Source organism: Seriola aureovittata, chromosome 8 (genome assembly GCF_021018895.1).
Source record: "Seriola aureovittata isolate HTS-2021-v1 ecotype China chromosome 8, ASM2101889v1, whole genome shotgun sequence".
NCBI classification, from domain to species: domain Eukaryota; kingdom Metazoa; phylum Chordata; class Actinopteri; order Carangiformes; family Carangidae; genus Seriola; species Seriola aureovittata.
In genome coordinates this window covers 17,105,424-17,121,974 of record NC_079371.1, presented here as the reverse complement: position 1 = coordinate 17,121,974, position 16,551 = coordinate 17,105,424, and the positions used below count along the sequence as shown (strand labels likewise).

Here is a 16,551-nt window from a genome sequence, read left to right as displayed (position 1 = left end):
TGACACAGTGACATTTTTGTTGGAAATAAAGAATAACATAATAAATGATAATTGCAATGCATATGTAAAACATACATATACAATTCAAAGCAGTGGTAGTAGTAGTAGTAGTAGGTAGTAGTAGTAGTAATAGTATGTAGTAGTAGTAGTAGGTAGTAGTAGTAGTAATAGTATGTAGTAGTAGTAGTAGGTAGTAGTAGTAGTAGTAGTAGTAGTAGTAGGTAGTAGGTAGTAGTAGTAGGTAGTAGTAGTAGTAGTAGTAGGTAGTAGTAGTAGTAGGTAGTAGGTAGTAGTAGTAGGTAGTAGTAGTAGTAGTAGTAGTAGTAGTAGTAGTAGTAGTAGTAGTAGTAGTGTAGTAGTAGTAGTAGTAGTAGTAGTAGTAGTAGGTAGTAGGTAGTAGTAGTAGGTAGTAGTAGTAGTAGTAGTAGGTAGTAGTAATAGTATCTAGTAGTAGTAGTAGGTAGTAGTAATAGTATGTAGTAGTAGTAGTAGTAGGTAGTAGTAGTAGTAGTAGTAGTAGTAGTAGGTAGTAGGTAGTAGTAGTAGGTAGTAGTAGTAGTAGTAGTAGGTAGTAGTAGTAGTAATAGTATGTAGTAGTAGTAGTAGGTAGTAGTAGTAGTAATAGTATGTAGTAGTAGTAGTAGTAGTAGGTAGTAGTAGGTAGTAGTAGTAGTAGTAGTAGGTAGTAGTAGTAGTAGTAATAGTATGTAGTAGTAGTAGTAGGTAGTAGTAATAGTATGTAGTAGTAATAGTAGGTAGTAGTAGTAGTAATAGTATGTAGTAGTAGTAGTAGTAGTAGGTAGTAGTAGTAGTAGTAGTAGTAGTAGTGTATTGGTATTGTTCATTTTGACCACTAGGAGGTGCTGCACTGCCACAAACTCTTCATTGCACTGCAGTGAGGTCAGTATTTCAGCCAGAGTGGACACAGTTCATAGTTCATATATTTTTACATTAATTTATTAACCTTTCAAATACCACAATTAAAGTAGCCCGGGCCCATGAAGCTCTGGGTTATCAAATTTTAGGACAGAGAGTAGAATACATACAATTTTCATTTATAAATATGTAGAACTGTGACTTCTATTTTAATGAATGTAAAGCATAATAATAAATCATAACCTTTTCGTACTGTGATATTTAAAGCTGTGTATTTTTACATGTATGCTGTGAGTGTTCTTTGGACACAAATAAAGAAGTGTCAATTCTGGTTAAATTATGCTCTGGCATACACAAATAACTTCATCATGTATTACTGGAAGCTTGCAAATCAAGAATGTTCTTTGGTCTCACAAAAGTTTTATATTTAGTTTAGACCTTGCTTTTGCATAATAATACCCTCCAAATAAAAAGCCATACAGGGGAACAAAGTAACACAGATGTCTTCTATTTGAAAAACACCACCATATTTATTCACGAGTTATACAAGATACATCATACAGTATATACAAAATCTCAACATTAAAATATCAAAAGAGATAATAAAACATATATTTATCTTTCTTTTTATAAAAACCTGCATCTTGTTACAAAATAGGCCAGCGTCTTCAGACTGGCTTTATGCTTCAAGTCAGCTATTAGGTTTCTCTTGTCAAAGGTGATATTTATAAATCGAAGAATTGCATGTGCCAAGCATGTATAGGTTACCTTTGTAAACTAATGTCTCCCTGCCTGTAAAAAATATGCAGTACGTGCAAGAAAAGTTGTGTAGAGAGTTCTCTGTGCACACGTACGGATAAATGTAAGAGTGCGTGCGTGTTAAAGTTGTACATTTGTGACTCTGGTATGCCACCATCAGCTTACACTTTAAATACACATGTTGTTGGTAATGATCAAACCGTGACAGGTCTCGCACAAGCCTTTGAGGGGACACACGTTCATGCCTCTTCCTCTCAGTTTTTCTACTCAGCATCCATGGCAATTTATAAAAATCACTTTAGCACTACTTAGCATTTATAGTGTTATCTCAAACCCTAATACCTCTCCTACACTCTGCTACAATCAGACTTCAGTTTCTCTTTATTTTCATTAAAATACACCCGGATGAGTGTATGCTCTAAAACTAATGGGCTGCACAGATAATGCAGCAAGTCTTAAATTTCCCACAATTTGGCTGTGACAAAGACAAAACAATCCTTTGCATTATCAAGGAGATGCTCAAGATGCAGCAAGATTTTCTCAGTCCAGCAGTAATAACATGAGAGTCCCAGTGTTGAATACTGGCAGTATCTGTGTGTGTGTGTGTGTGTGTGTGTGTGTGTGTGTGTGGTGTGTGTGTGTGTGTGTGTGTGTGTGTGTGTGTGTGCTCGCTCTGTGGGTTACTGGAGTTTCATACAGCTGTGTGGTACACATTCAGCCTGTTCCTCCAGCTCGGGGCAGGGGGTGCCAGCATTAGCCGGCCGTAAAAGGATGTAACGTGTGCGGTGGCGAACGCCACCTCTGGAACAGGGACCCAGACATAAACCCCAGGATGACCAGAGAGACACTTCACAGTCCAGTGGTGTCACTGTGTGGAGGGAAAGGAGAGATGAGAGAAAATGTGTGCGAGTCAAGAGCGAAGGGCAAAGAATGCAGAAGTATTATAATTGCGTCTTTGTAGAGTGGTCCTGTCTAAAGCAGTTTACCCATCATAGTTTAAAGAAGCTTACCCACTATAAAACATTATGACCTTTAATTTACCCAACAGTAAAAAAAAAACACATCTCTCCACTTGTCTCATTTTAGAAAGAAAACGTTCCTCTCAATGTGTCTCGTGAGCGTGATGTCAAGACCAATGAAATATGTGTCAATTACATCATTCCTCTAATAAGCACTGTATGTCAGCACTGGCGGTCTACTTAGTTGCATTATGGGAAATGTGGGATCCAGCAATTTTGGAGTTTGACCTATAGCCTAATAGGGACTAAAAATCAGGAAAACTTGGCATCTCCCGCTTCGATTTAGTTTTTTTTTTCGCCTTATCAACTTTGTGGAAGTGCTAAATGACTTCTGTATCCATTTAATGAGCACACATAGCAATTATGTCTTTATTATATTGAATAAATTACGAGAGTAGATTACCTAATTAAACTGACTTACGAATTAGGACCATATCATAACTTTAGTGGAATACAAATCAGGGTCATAACATGTTACATAGGTCATATGTTTTTTGCTTCTGCTCCCCCATTTATTTTATTCATCATCTGGTTTCATCTTGGTCCTCTCAGGTAAAGCCTTTGGGTACCACTGACGTAAGGAGTCCTCTCGTCTTACCTGAGAAGCGCTGGGGACTGATGGAGTTAGGCAGAATATGATTGGACATTGGGGTTTGACGGTCAGGTGATCTGCTCTGTCGAGTGATCTTTATGCTGGCGATTGGTGGAAGATCCTGTAAGCGTGGATAGTAGAAGGAGTTGGCTGGGTGGTTCGGCATCTGGGATGTGATCTGAACAAGTCAGCAGAGAACAGTGGAGTATAATTCATCGGGAGAGCCAGCAGATTGTCAACACAAGTTCAAATAACACAATAGCCCACTTTAAAGCACAAGCTGGAAAAGGATAGATGGTCTATTATGTAATAGAGGCCCTTTTTACTCAAATCACTTCAGGTCAGGCATGAGGTCCGCCAAGCAATCATTCAAGTGGAGACAGCTAAGAATGATGTCCCATTCCCATGCTGCTAACCTATTTTAAGAATAAGACATGGGCCATCCACCTTGCATTGTCTCACCATGAAATCAATGCGTAAATGACTAAATCAGTGAGTCAGTGTATCAATGCATGGAGGGTTTTGTACTTGTGAACAATGCAAGAGCTCACCTTTGTGATGTTTTCTGGAGGGCTGGTGGGGAAGTTGGGAGAGGAGAAAGTGAATCCACTGTCTGTCCCTGCATCATAAGGCTGGAGGTCAATGGTCACTTCCTGTTTCCACTGGCTGCCCTCACAAAGGTTTAGGCTGTCCACACCGACAAACCAGTCTGGGCTGGGGATCATCTTCACCATCAGGGACATCTGTTGATCAGAGAGAAAAAATGCAATTAGTTCAAACTTTACTGTCCAAGGAAAATGCAGTTCACTGTTAAAAAAGACGATAGAGAGAGCAATAAAAAAAGGCACAATTAGATATAAGGGGTACTCATGGAGATCAAAATTACTTGATAAGATCAGTTATTTATTAATCAACCTATAAATCATATAAATCAGCCCATAAATCAAAAGCATGACTAATAGAATTTGAGGCGCAAAGGAAAAGAATTCCTTAAACTGAAGAGGATGGACGTCACAGGCCATGCTCGCAGCATGGCCTGTCTGTTGGTCAGTTCACAACTTTGATCCAGACTGAAATACCTCAACAACTACTGGACAGATTGCCATGAAATTTGCTCTGCACATTCATGTCCCTCTCAGGATGAATTGTAATAACTTTAAACTGTATACCTGCTGTAGACTCTGGTTTTTTACTTTCTTCTTTCTCATCTTCAAAGCCATGAGCTCTGAGGCTTATATTTTGTTCTTCACCCAAGATAACAATTTTGTATGTCCTGTATTTGAATACTGATATTGTATGATCAGTTCTTCTTGTCTTTCTTTTGCTTTGTCAAATTGTAACTGTAAATGCGGGAATAAAGTTACAATCAATCCTACTGGACACGCAGAGCTAGACTGACAATTTCAGCACAGCTGTGATTGTTTTCATGGCTCCAGTCGAAAGTCTCCAGCCGCCTGGTGAGGAAGAGCTGAACAATAGCTCTTTCGAGGAGAAAAGAAAGAAATTGATTAAAAAAAACTGCCTCATGTCTATTGATATATATTGTGTAAAATTAAATAGTTTGAAGCTATAATGGTAAGATAGCTAGGGCAATACACAAACACACACACAGTGTAGTGTCAGGATTTATAAATTCTCACATTTACAAATGTGGGGACTGGGGACTGCAAATGTGCGCATGCTTGCACCCACTCAGTTTCCTGTGCAGGGTTACACTGTGTCTCCTGTGTGATGGATGTTTTCCGAGAGCGCGATGACCTCATACAGGAAGAGGCCTGCAGGTCAGCACACGCTGGGGTGGCAGACGCCCAGAGAACAGCACATTTGAAAACGCCTCCTCACTTGTGGCCCGATATTCGAGGACCTGGGCTGAGCTGAGGATAGGATGGGTGGGCTTGGACAGCTTTGGGTGGCTAGGAAAAGGGTGGCCTGGAGTCTGATAGAGCACTGGATGGAAGAGTGCTGGGGCAGACATCAAACCCATTCAACAGGCAGAGCAGACCACACGGGGCGGGAGGCAGGTAGTGTCAGCATGACACACAGCAGGGTCTGTTTCTTGCCTGTGACGCACAGCAAGAAACAGAGAAACTAAATCAGAAGCAGCTCTGTTGCTTTTTAGAATCCTCCGTTGATCCCTTCCTTCCTTTCTTCCCTCCTCTACTAACATCGCTCCCTCCTCTTGTCCTTTTCACTCTGAAACAGCGGTTTTTCCAAGAAGCCGTCCTGCTATATCCATTGGGCCACTCAGCAAGGATGTCTACTCAGGGGTATCCCTCGTCACCGGCTTGAACTGTCCACGGTGGTTTGCAATATACAGGCCAGGAAGTATCTCTAGAGCGCAGACAGTTACTCAAAGCTCCCATGATCCCTCTCACTTTTTATCCATCACAGCAAATCTTCCACAGAGCCCTGGAGAGAACGAGTCGTCCAAGAAAACACGCAACCCAGTTCAATAGCACAAGCATCTTAATGCTTTGTTGATGCCCTTTTCTGTGGTGTCACTGATCTTACAATAGACGGAGTCTTTGTACCGACACGTGGATTCCTGAATGATACTTATTTGGTGTTACCTGTCTGTTTTGAATTACACATTTAACAGCAATAGCAGGAGGTTCATGAATATGGAGATAGGAATCATATGTGTTTGGGATTTTTGGGGCATTGCGTATGAATGTTTTGGTTTATGGGCAAGAGAAAAAGGATGGGATTCATAAATGAGTGTGTGCGAGAGAGAGAGAGAGAGAGAAACAGACAGACAGACACAGAAAAGGAGAATAACAGATTAACCTGTCAACAGATTCACATCATGTCATTGTCACGTTCAACACAAACACACAATAGTCGTATCCCACTTTTTTTTTTGCCATTCTGTCCACCAATCTAAAAACAGACGGACCCATTTAAAAGCGGCCTCGGACATCATGGACTTAGACGACAAGCTGTTAAGCTGGTGTCCATGACAAGTACTTACCAAAGATGCCCTCCGACAGGGTTGTTTATGATTTTTAAGGGCCCTCGGGTTCAGGCAGTGGAATAACCAATAAACAAATGTAGGTCACCAGACTTTCAGGCAGGAACACACCTATTTCTAAAAGCTCCAGTAAATGTCCGCCCCTCCTCTTCACCTCTTTCCTTTTCATTCATCAGCTGCATGTGCTACACACATAAAGGAATACTTCATTTCTAGTTTTAACTCTTTTTTTTTTTTTATATATATTTTTTTGGGCTTCTATGCCTTTAATGGACAGCACAGTGGAGAGTGACAGGAAACACGGAGGCAGAAAGAGGGGGAATGACATGCAGCGAAAGGCCGTCCGATGCGGGATTCGAACCGGGGCCAACTGCAGCGAGGACTGTAGCCTCTACACATGGGGCGCCTGCTTAAACCACTACGCTACACGACGCCCCTAGTTTTAACTCTTTGACAAGTTTTTCCACGGAGCCATACCTCATTCCTACCTCAAATACTTTGCCTTTGTTTAAGCCCTGGCCCCAAATTTAGCCCGAGCCTCCAACCATGACCTTTGCTTCCAAACTCACTCACTATTCTGCACCAGCGGTACCCTGTAGTCCAGCAATGAGCAAAGCTGTACCTTAGTTGGACACTGAGCTTAATGGGGCTTTAGCAGTTTAAACTAAAGCCAGATCAAACGGGTATCCTCCACAGTTAGTCGTTATAGTGTAGCATTTGCTGTTTGTGTTTCCCTGGACAATGTTTCCTAGCTGAGCTGCAGTACAGGGATAGTAACACAAAGAGGGAATTTAACACTAAAGACATTCATGAGAAACATCCATTCGATTTGACTTACTCAGACTGCTGAAGCCTCACATTAACATTAGCTTCAGCTGAATGTTAGAATGCAGTTTTGCACAACACGAGTACTGTGAGGACTGTGAGGACTGTACGCTGTCTCCTCCACTGTCATGTGAGGAAGGGGTCACTTCAAGGCCAGTATGGTGAGAAAGAAAGATTACAGCGACCAATAACTCTCAGTGTACATACGAGCGTGTGATAATATTGATTAATGTAGTCTTAACAAGGTAGAAGAATTTGACGTCAGGGCAAATATAGCTACTTATTTATTCACTTGCTCAGACTTAGAAGAGAAAATTGTTACCATTGTCATATCACTAGGTTAAATATGGAGCTAGAGACATCAGCCGGTTAGCTTAGCGTAACAATTGCCTGGCTCCGTCCAAACCAAACAAAATCTGCTACTGTCTTTAATAATAAAATTGATCTATTTTTCCTCTTAGCGGTAACCTCTGAGAATGAAAAATGAAGCTAATATGGAAGTACTAAAAATACTTCTTCAAATGGCTGCTTGAGACTGGCTCCAAAGGCGAGTCAATCCCCATCCACTCCCATGAACTTTACAGCAGAAATAAATATGTTTACGGGGGGGGGGGGTTTATATAACTCACTCTTTAAATTTTATCAAGGCTTCAAGTTCAGCATAATTGAGGGCGTGCCGCTTTGACTGACAGGTGGGTGAGCATATGCTTACCACTAACCAGCATGCAATGAAGTCTCTGCCCATTTTTGGATTAGCTGGGAGTTCGGTGGAGTCAGGTCCTGGCAAGAAGCTGGCGGCGGCGGCGGAGCAGCTCACTCTGAGCTTCAAAACCGCTCTTCAGTAACCTATGGGTGACTTCACGGAGGCCACATCCATCTTTAGTCACAGCCTATGGTTTCCTGTCTTCATGCTAAGCTAAGCTAACCAGCTGCTGGCCCCAGCTTCATACTTAACTGAACGTCATCCGGAGCGGACAGAGTTCAGCGGGACAGGCAGCAGACAGAGCGCAGACCGTGCAGGATGGATGTGGCCGTTTGTGGCTGCAGCGCCTGAGCTAAACATAGTCTGATTGGATAGTGGAAAGAAGTGGTGAAGTGTTTGGTCAGAGCAGATGGACGACGTTATGGGGAGGCCCGGGTCACCAAGTGACTGAATAGATTTAGTCAAAAAGACAGTTTGTGTGACTTACTGTGTCTGTGTGTGCGCTTTTGTGAATAAATATATCTTATACATAAGTTTTATTTGTTCCTACCAGCGAGCTTCGGGGCTGAATGAGCAACTCCGTGGAGCTGTGCCCGATGCCGTTAGGGATGCCGGCTGTTCGGTACATGGCACCGACCGTGCGTCTCTTCCTGGCCTCTTTGGCCGTCTTCATCAGCTCCACCGTCACCCCGACTTCAGCAAAGCTCTGCACCCCTGCACTGGCATGAGCACCCTCCTCCCACAGCCGAAAATGGCGATTATGGCTGACCGCTAAAGGGAGAAAGGAAACACAAGAAAGGGAAGAAGACAGGAGTAAGATGCTTATTCACTGGAATGCATATCAATGTCATTGAAGTACCACAGAGCCTCAGCCAGACGGTGAGATCATTTCCACCACAGAGCCTGTTTGTATTTCTACGGCTGCCTCCTACTTCCTGCACTTAAACAAAAAGTTCTGAAGGAATTGCCCACATACGCGTCTTTGGGATTATTGCATGGTTATAGTTTTTCTCCGTCTATCACTGATAAAACCACAACACAGACCGAGGCTGTCAGGAGATGGGTCAGGATCTCAGAGTTGGCAGCCAGACTGTGGACAAAAAAATAATTTAACCTCCTCTGAAAACCCATATTGATACTCTTTCTTACCCTTTGGGCCAACAGAACCATTTGCTTCACATTCTCATATTCGGTTCTGGTTATCTACAAAATCTGTTTAGAATCAAGAGACTGATTCAGGTTAAACTATTTGCACCACAGGTTGTGGAGCTCAGTACTGAAACCCACAGAGCCACTGGCCTGGGCCAGTGGTTTTAAGGGCAGAGTAAGGTTAGCCAGAAACACGCTGACAAATGCTCTGATGGTTCTGCCTTACCTCACTTTTCAGAGCTGCGTACAGGCACACATACACAAGCATGCATTTATACTTTAAACACTCTTGACACATGTATTAACACACACACACAGCACAGAACCACACACACACAACGTGCGCAGCACACTTCACACACTATCTTGTTTCTCCCCGAACTGCCATTATTTATGCACTTAATTACATTTCCATGCTAACAAATTTCCCACAATCGTCAAGACCTTGAAACTCAATAATACATCACGTTTAAGCCCCACCAAGACGTTAAAGCCCACCTCCCGCCCTTCTTAAATTGCGCATTTTTTCTGTGGCCATGACAAACTGCATTCCCTCTTCCCTCTGGCAGTGTCCTTGGTCCCTCAAGCCTGGGTCTCCACAATTAAGCAACATAAAACCATTGCAGGCCCCCAAACCCCTCGGCCGGTTGTGCTTTTTTTTTTGTGCCATGACAAACTCCATTTCCAACATACTTTTTGTCCCCTACCAGTAAATTGTCAGCCCATTGAGGACCCAGTGTTTTTCTTCTTTTGTGACAAATCCCATTCCTTGTCCCGTGTGTCCACTGGTGCCCATTACTCTGGGACCTTAAAAGCCATTACGGGTGTGTCAGAATCTCCAGTTCCTGTCTTTATATGGAGTAAGTAGGGCATCATCCCCTGGCAGGGCAGCAGGGCACCACTAGGAGAGCTGGAAACCAGACATAGCCACGGCCGCCACAGACTGTGATGCACAAGAGCAGTCCAACACAGACACACAGGGACATACATACATGCACACACATGTACAAACATCTGCCATCCATCCCTCTATTCTCCGTGGCATGGGGAAATAAGCAGTATAGAGGGGCCTGAATCTCTTCTCCTCCTCCTCCTGGCTCTGAGGTAAGCGGTCTGACCCCACCACACCCCAACTATCATCACCCACCTTCACCAACCCCCGAAACCTTCACTCCAGTCTTTACCGCCAACACTGCGGTAAACCAGCGGAAATGTGGGAAGGAGTGTAGGATTGAGTTGAAGAAATAGAGAAATATTAAAGATACCACTAGACAGAAGTTAGAGAAACAGAGAGAGAAAAAAAACCCATCTGGTAGCATTTAAACTGTCTTTCTTATTGCTGTCTGCTTCTTGCTGCTTTGCTCGTTAACATCTCTCACCCCTGTGTATGTGTGAGTGTATGAAGACAATAAGGACCTAAACTTCTGACACCTGATGAGGGACAAAACATCTGTCTTTAGGAGAAGCAGAGGCTGAGTCACTGTCCCATCACTGTCCTTTGATTGGCTCAAAAAGTTTGCATCTGTGAACTTTGGTGGAGGTCATATTAATAACCCCTGAGTCCTTGCTGCTGTTGCAAGCCTGAAATAATAGTCCATATTAAATGGATTATTATCAGGCATTAGAGGTGGATTTTTCCACGAGAAATGGTTGATTTTATAATAACTAGTTTCTTTGTCTCTAGCAGTGTTTCTCACCTAAGAGTTTGGACCACTGTGCAGGGGGGCGGAACAGGGGATACTGCTTGGGGAAGGCCTGCGGGCTCCAGTGACCTGTAAAGACCAGGATGTAGGAAGCAGGACCCTTGGCTGTGCATTCGGTCCCATTGAGTGGTCGCAAAGGCCCAGCAAAAGCAAGGCAAAGCTTCAGAAGTACAAGGAGTAGCTGCTGCAGCCAACCACAGGTCAGGTGATCTGATGACATCATCTGAAAGAAATGGAGAAATGAAAAATGGTTGTGTAAGTATTCCTCACCCACGGTATCAGGTTTGCACATGGTTGGGCTCTCCTACCCTAAGTTTTCTTGAATATCACAAAATGCGGAATGCGTTTTAAAATCACAAGCTGCTGAAAAAGTCTCTCAGAAAAACTTTGGCACATGATCTTTGTCCATCGGCAAGCAAATGAAAGAATCTCAACATGTACATTTAGGAAACCAAGCCCACACAATCCTGGAAAATCTGTATAAGAGGGGAAATTCCACGCCCATTCCCTCATATCACGACACATTCATTTTATCTAAGAACAAAGCCTCTTGAACCTATTGACCCTCGAGCCTTTCTATTACAAAAAAAAAAAAAGAAATCTTCCTATTCTCCAGGGCTGGGCCGAGTGTGTGTTGGTGCACAGCCAATCTGTGGCTACACGGCAAAACGGTTAACATTCATCGCTGTCACGGTAATGTCTGCCACAGAAGCCGCCCTAAAATAAAACAACACGGCTGACATCTCTGAGGATAGATGCAAATCCTGTCTGTTCTGCTGCTCTACTGACCTCACTGACTGGCCATCCACTGACCACCGGCTGCTGAGTCAGACTCACACTCTATTAAGAGAGGCAGAGTTGGATGAAGGCACGTGCATGATAGTTGCTCAAAACACATTTCATTACATATTGTGTAAGGCTGAAGAAAGTAACAGAGAGGAAGCACTTGTGTTTTTTGTTTCTCTTTTTTTATGTATGTGCCCCTGAGTTGAGTTTTTGCTCTCTGTCACTGCTGTCACTGGGTGTTTGTGGATTTCTTATTCTTACAATGCTCCAGGAGATGAGTGCAAACCAGAGCCAGTCCTCTCTGCACTCCTTCCCTCCTTCCATCCCATCCTCCTCTCCACCTCTTCTACCCTTATTCTCATCCTATCTCTGCTCTTCAACAGCCAGACAAACTGTATCCCGATGTATTGTGTGTGTGAATTTGGGCGTTTTAATAGTTTCTAAAAATAAAACATTAAACAATAAAAAAAAATTAAATAAAATAAAAAATATTACATGAACAAAGATGTGATAAATGTGAGTGTCCAAGAGCACTGCTCTTTGACACGAGGACCCTGAATGTAGTTCAACAAAATTCGATAACGATGCACTGCAAAAAAGAAAAGTGATGTTATTTCACTTATGTTCTCTTTTATTGGCAGATATTTTAACTTTGAGATGACAGTTTATGACTTGATGACAGATTAATTTTTCAGTGTTTCAGTCTTACAGAAAGGAGTGTATTGTTTTGTGGCTGCAGTCTTGTGTGGCGATTCTATGAGTTACTATACTATAACTAAACCGTCAAGCAGCTGCAGAATGCAGACAGTTAAATTTGGGCAAGTCCAGCAGCACACAAACACGCACGTGCACGCCAATGTGAACGCACACACACACACACACACACACACACACACACACACACACACACACACACACCACCAACGCACATAACACTCATGTCCGGCTGCACATTGTCCCTGAAATCTATTTCCAGAGGTCAGATAGTGTTACTCTGCCAATATAGCTGCAAAACTCCAACTCTGACACTTTTCTGACCGCAGCCTTATATGTCACTGAGTTTTTAATCAATTCCCTGTCTCCATTAAATGTATATTAACCACTGCAGGGTTTAATAGTCAGCCATAAAAATAGCTCAAGTATGGAGACACACAGAGCCCAGCTGTGATCTCACTGCTCAGTCATATGATCATCTCATGGCTGCTCTGCAGGAGGCAGATAAAGCTCCAGGTTGAGATACTTCGCTATACAACTTGTTCCAAAAAGTAATTTGACATAATAATGTGATTTTCAGACTGCACAGACCTACACTTCTGGTCAAGCACTGTAGGCTCGGGTTAATGGAAGTTTACTGCCTGGAGCTGGAGATTTTTTACATCAGTGTGTGATCTTAACTGCTACTGTCCTGTCTGCTCCGTCCACTGCGTTTTGAATAGGAAAGGAGGTCAGTCCTGTCACAGGCTGCTGCAAAGATTTAGCTGTTTTTCTTTTTTCCAAAATGATGTATTTCTGTTAAATTGTGAAGTCAGTCTGATAGCTACTGTCATATGATCTCTGTTGCCGTAACAACCATTAATCAGATGACCCTATTCTACAGAGATTTTAGTTCAGTAGACCCTTTCCTTATGAACTTGTCACATTGACACTATAACACACTAAAGAGACATTTCTTGAATTCCTACACTGACACACTGAACTTATCAGTCAACACACAGACCTGCGACCAGCTGATGTCTGCTGCTGCTGCTGCCGCTGAAAGCACATGCAGTAATATAATAATAGGCTATATGGTATTTATTGATGCATACAGACAGACACTTATTTTCAGACGACATCACGTTTACACTCTTAGACCCACATGCACTCACACCACAGACCTGCTGTCATCAGACAGCTAAGACAGACACACACTGCAATTTTTTCTGTCAGGCACAAGACACAATAAAACGAGGGGATGTGGCACGGAGCCAAATGCAGCGGCTGCCGCCCCATGGGCACCTTCACTGTGCAATTACAGCAGCGTCATGCAGAGATAATGCACACATTCACTTCAGCTCATATACACAGGTATGCACGCACAGACACAGATTTGTGCACACAGCGGGATGTATGTTCATTTTTAACAAGGAGATAGCAGGGAGGTAATTTGCTGTTTTCACAAAACATTTTTTTGTGTAGCCAATGGCAGATTCAGGAGTTTGTGTTGAGAAAAGAGATGCTTTGAATTGCCTTTCTTACAAACTCCTGTACAATCTGCATCTAACTGTGCCATTTCTTTTTCACGCATAAACAGACTAGACACACTTGGTCAGGCAAGCATCACAACAGGAGGTCAGAAACCTGAATGTTTCTCATGTAGGCGGAGGGGAGATCATGACCAGTGTAGGCAGCAGTTCAGACAGAGACAAAATTGAGGGGAGCGTGCAGATTTTGGTTTGTCTGAAATACTTCACCAGAGCCATATTTTCAACAGGACCAGAGAGGATGGACGGTGCATGCATATGCCTGCATATTGTATATAAATAACACCAATGAAGTGGAGACAACTACCAGTGCAAATACATGCAAATATCAGTACAGATTAGGATGTAATTTAATTAAGATGTAGGTTGAAGTCAGTGGCAATAGATTTGTGTTCACAGTTCAGCCAAAAACCATCATATTATTGCTGCATAAGAACAAACATAAATTCAGGGGTGTATAATATATTTACCTTTTTTGAGTGACAATTTTGTAGTACTTTACTCAGTAGTACTACACGTCAGAGGACAATACTGTACACACAACATTGAACTATAGTCAGTAGTTACCCTGCAGAATTAAATTCTACATATAAAGACAAGTATTTCTAGAGCATGATGCATGTTAGTGAGTATACAAGATGTTAAAATTGGTGCGACCTTGAACAACGGCAACATTAAAATGATGCTTACATGTTAATGCATCAGAGATGATAATCTCCTAACACAATACATAATAATATATGCATAATAATGCAGAACTTCCATTTTTAACGGAGTATTTTTCCACTGTAGCACTGCTACTTTTATTCATAGGTAAAGGATCTGGACACTTCTTCCACCGCTGCACTGCTCTTACTCAAAAATACATCTTCCCAAGACAAAGGAACAAGCTTCCTGGATTTTATGATGCTAAAAAAAAAAAAGCCATACTCAGCGAGACTTCGTCTGCGCAGAGAATGAATGGAGGCTCAGTGTGAGTCCTACCTGTGTTGGATCAGTCAGTCAGTGACAGAGAGAAGCTGCAGCAGAATCACAGAGAGGATACAGCTCCACTCACTCTTCTCTCTTTCTCTCTACTGCAGCCAGCTGTCTGGTGCAGCCTTATCAGCCTTTATCCCTCTATCCTCTGTCTTTATCTCTCTCTCTAAATTTCTCTCCTCCTCCCTTCTCTCTCTCATTGTATCTCCTCATATTACCCTCCTCTCTCTTTCTCTCGCTTTCTCCTCCCCCTCCTCCTCTTTTCTCCCCCTACCTCTCCTTGTATGGAAAGGCGGTTAACAGCCTAACTCCTCTCCTCCACTGTCCCTCTCTTCTCTCCCTCTATCTTTTCTCGCTCAAGTCTTTCAGTGGCTGTGTAAACTCAGCAACCTCATTGCTGACAAGGTAATCAACACCACATTGGCTTCTCTTAACATACACCACTCAGCATTGTGTATTTTCTTACCCCTGTTTTTCAGAGCACACTGTCAGACTTGAGCGGTGTAGTGTTGCTGAATAATGGCAGTAAAATTGAGGGAGAAATGAGGAATAGGGCTTTATGCACAGACATGCAACCTGGAGAGCAGACGAGTGGAGTCTGGACAGAAACAAAGGCTTTTCTTCTTTCTTTCTTTTTTTATTCCTGCAGCTAATTTACTGATTGGACATTGCTGAGAATCAAAGGAGTTTAAATGGTTGCTGCCCCCCCCCTTCCTCCCAACTCCCCTTTTCAAATAGTTCTTCTGTCCTGTGGCAGATCCAGCTGTGATCTCAGCTGAGGAACCCCTTTTCCGTGGGTCAGGGTGTACAAACGTGTGTGTGTGTGTGTGTGTCAGAGACGTGTGGCCACCAGTTGCCACAGCTGGTACACACATGGACAACCAGGGAGGTTTCTATTACCGGCCGCCACTCACTTATCAACGTGTCAAGGCTCAGACTAAACGAGACTGTGTGTGCTTGTGCATATGTGTGTGTTAGGGAGAGTGTGTAAAAACATTTAGTTACTTTCCTGATTATTACCCACAGCTATGACGCCACAAAAGCAGTCAGCCTATATTTCATCAGACAACACACACACACACATACACGCCCTGGTCAGGCTTGTGATCGAACATGGATTAGACACAGTTCGATCTGCACTATCAACTCGACCTGGCTGACATCGACCAGACATAAAAGACGACTCTGCTACAGGAGAACTGCAGACCTTTAAACCGACTCGGCCACGTCACTGTATGGCTCGCCTGTGAACCTTCCAGGAACGAGTGGAGACAAAGAGAAGCAGACAGAGGAACAGGAGAAGTGGGCTCAGATGTGGATCAGGTAACAATTTGGGCTTTCTGTCTTGCAGTCATAAACAATCAAATAAACAATTACATCCCCTCTGCATCTGTTTCTTTTACATCTTTCATCTTTGTCACAGTTACTCACTCTCCCTCTCTCTCTCACATATATCTATCTATCTATCTATCTATCTATCTATCTATCTATCTATCTATCTATCTATCTATCTATCTATCTATCTATCCATCCATCCATCTAATTGTCTCTATAGTTGAAAGTAGGTTACGGGAAAAACCCAGACTCCCCTGCTGCTACCCGCTGATTAATGACAGTGAGCTCAGCATCCAGATTGAATCACGTTAATGTGAAATGTCGCTGACACACTGTCAAATACACAGGTGTGCGTATGTGAGAGGTCACAAAATCACTCAAAAAGTGAACTTGTGCTGGCACATACACCAACAGACATTTAGACCCACACATGTGCCTGCAAACCTATGCGGGAATTGACAATTACTTTGATTACTACAACACACACATTCAAAATTTACGGTTAAACCGCAGCGAGCGCACACACCCACACACATAAAAGCTGGCATTAGGACACCAGCTACGGCAGCAGAGTGGCTGCACGTTGCCTGACTGACGCAAATCTCCAAGATA

At 42.8% G+C, this 16,551-nt stretch overlaps 1 protein-coding gene across 1 annotated transcript; it reads right to left on the bottom strand.

Moving 5' to 3' along the window:
• Positions 1–1,387: 1,387 nt before the first annotated feature.
• spon2a (spondin 2a, extracellular matrix protein) lies at positions 1,388–14,772 on the bottom strand. Its single transcript, XM_056382198.1, has 6 exons — positions 14,611–14,772; positions 10,592–10,820; positions 8,296–8,516; positions 3,798–3,989; positions 3,253–3,424; positions 1,388–2,503 (listed from the first exon to the last, which is right to left on the bottom strand). Exons 2-6 carry the CDS (start codon positions 10,818–10,820, stop codon positions 2,316–2,318), a joined length of 1,002 nt encoding a protein of 333 aa, XP_056238173.1. The 5' UTR covers positions 14,611–14,772; the 3' UTR covers positions 1,388–2,315.
• Between the last annotated feature and the right edge of the window lie 1,779 nt (positions 14,773–16,551).

Excerpts from the sequence above, each read along its gene's own strand:
- spon2a (XM_056382198.1), bottom strand. The coding sequence starts at position 10,820 with ATGATGTCATCAGATCACCTGACCTGTGGTTGGCTGCAGCAGCTACTC. Across the intron at positions 3,990-8,295 it reads TTCAGCCCCGAAGCTCGCTG|ATGTCCCTGATGGTGAAGAT; the intron begins GTAGGAACAAAT and ends TCTGATCAACAG. Across the intron at positions 3,425-3,797 it reads CTCCAGAAAACATCACAAAG|ATCACATCCCAGATGCCGAA; the intron begins GTGAGCTCTTGC and ends TGACTTGTTCAG.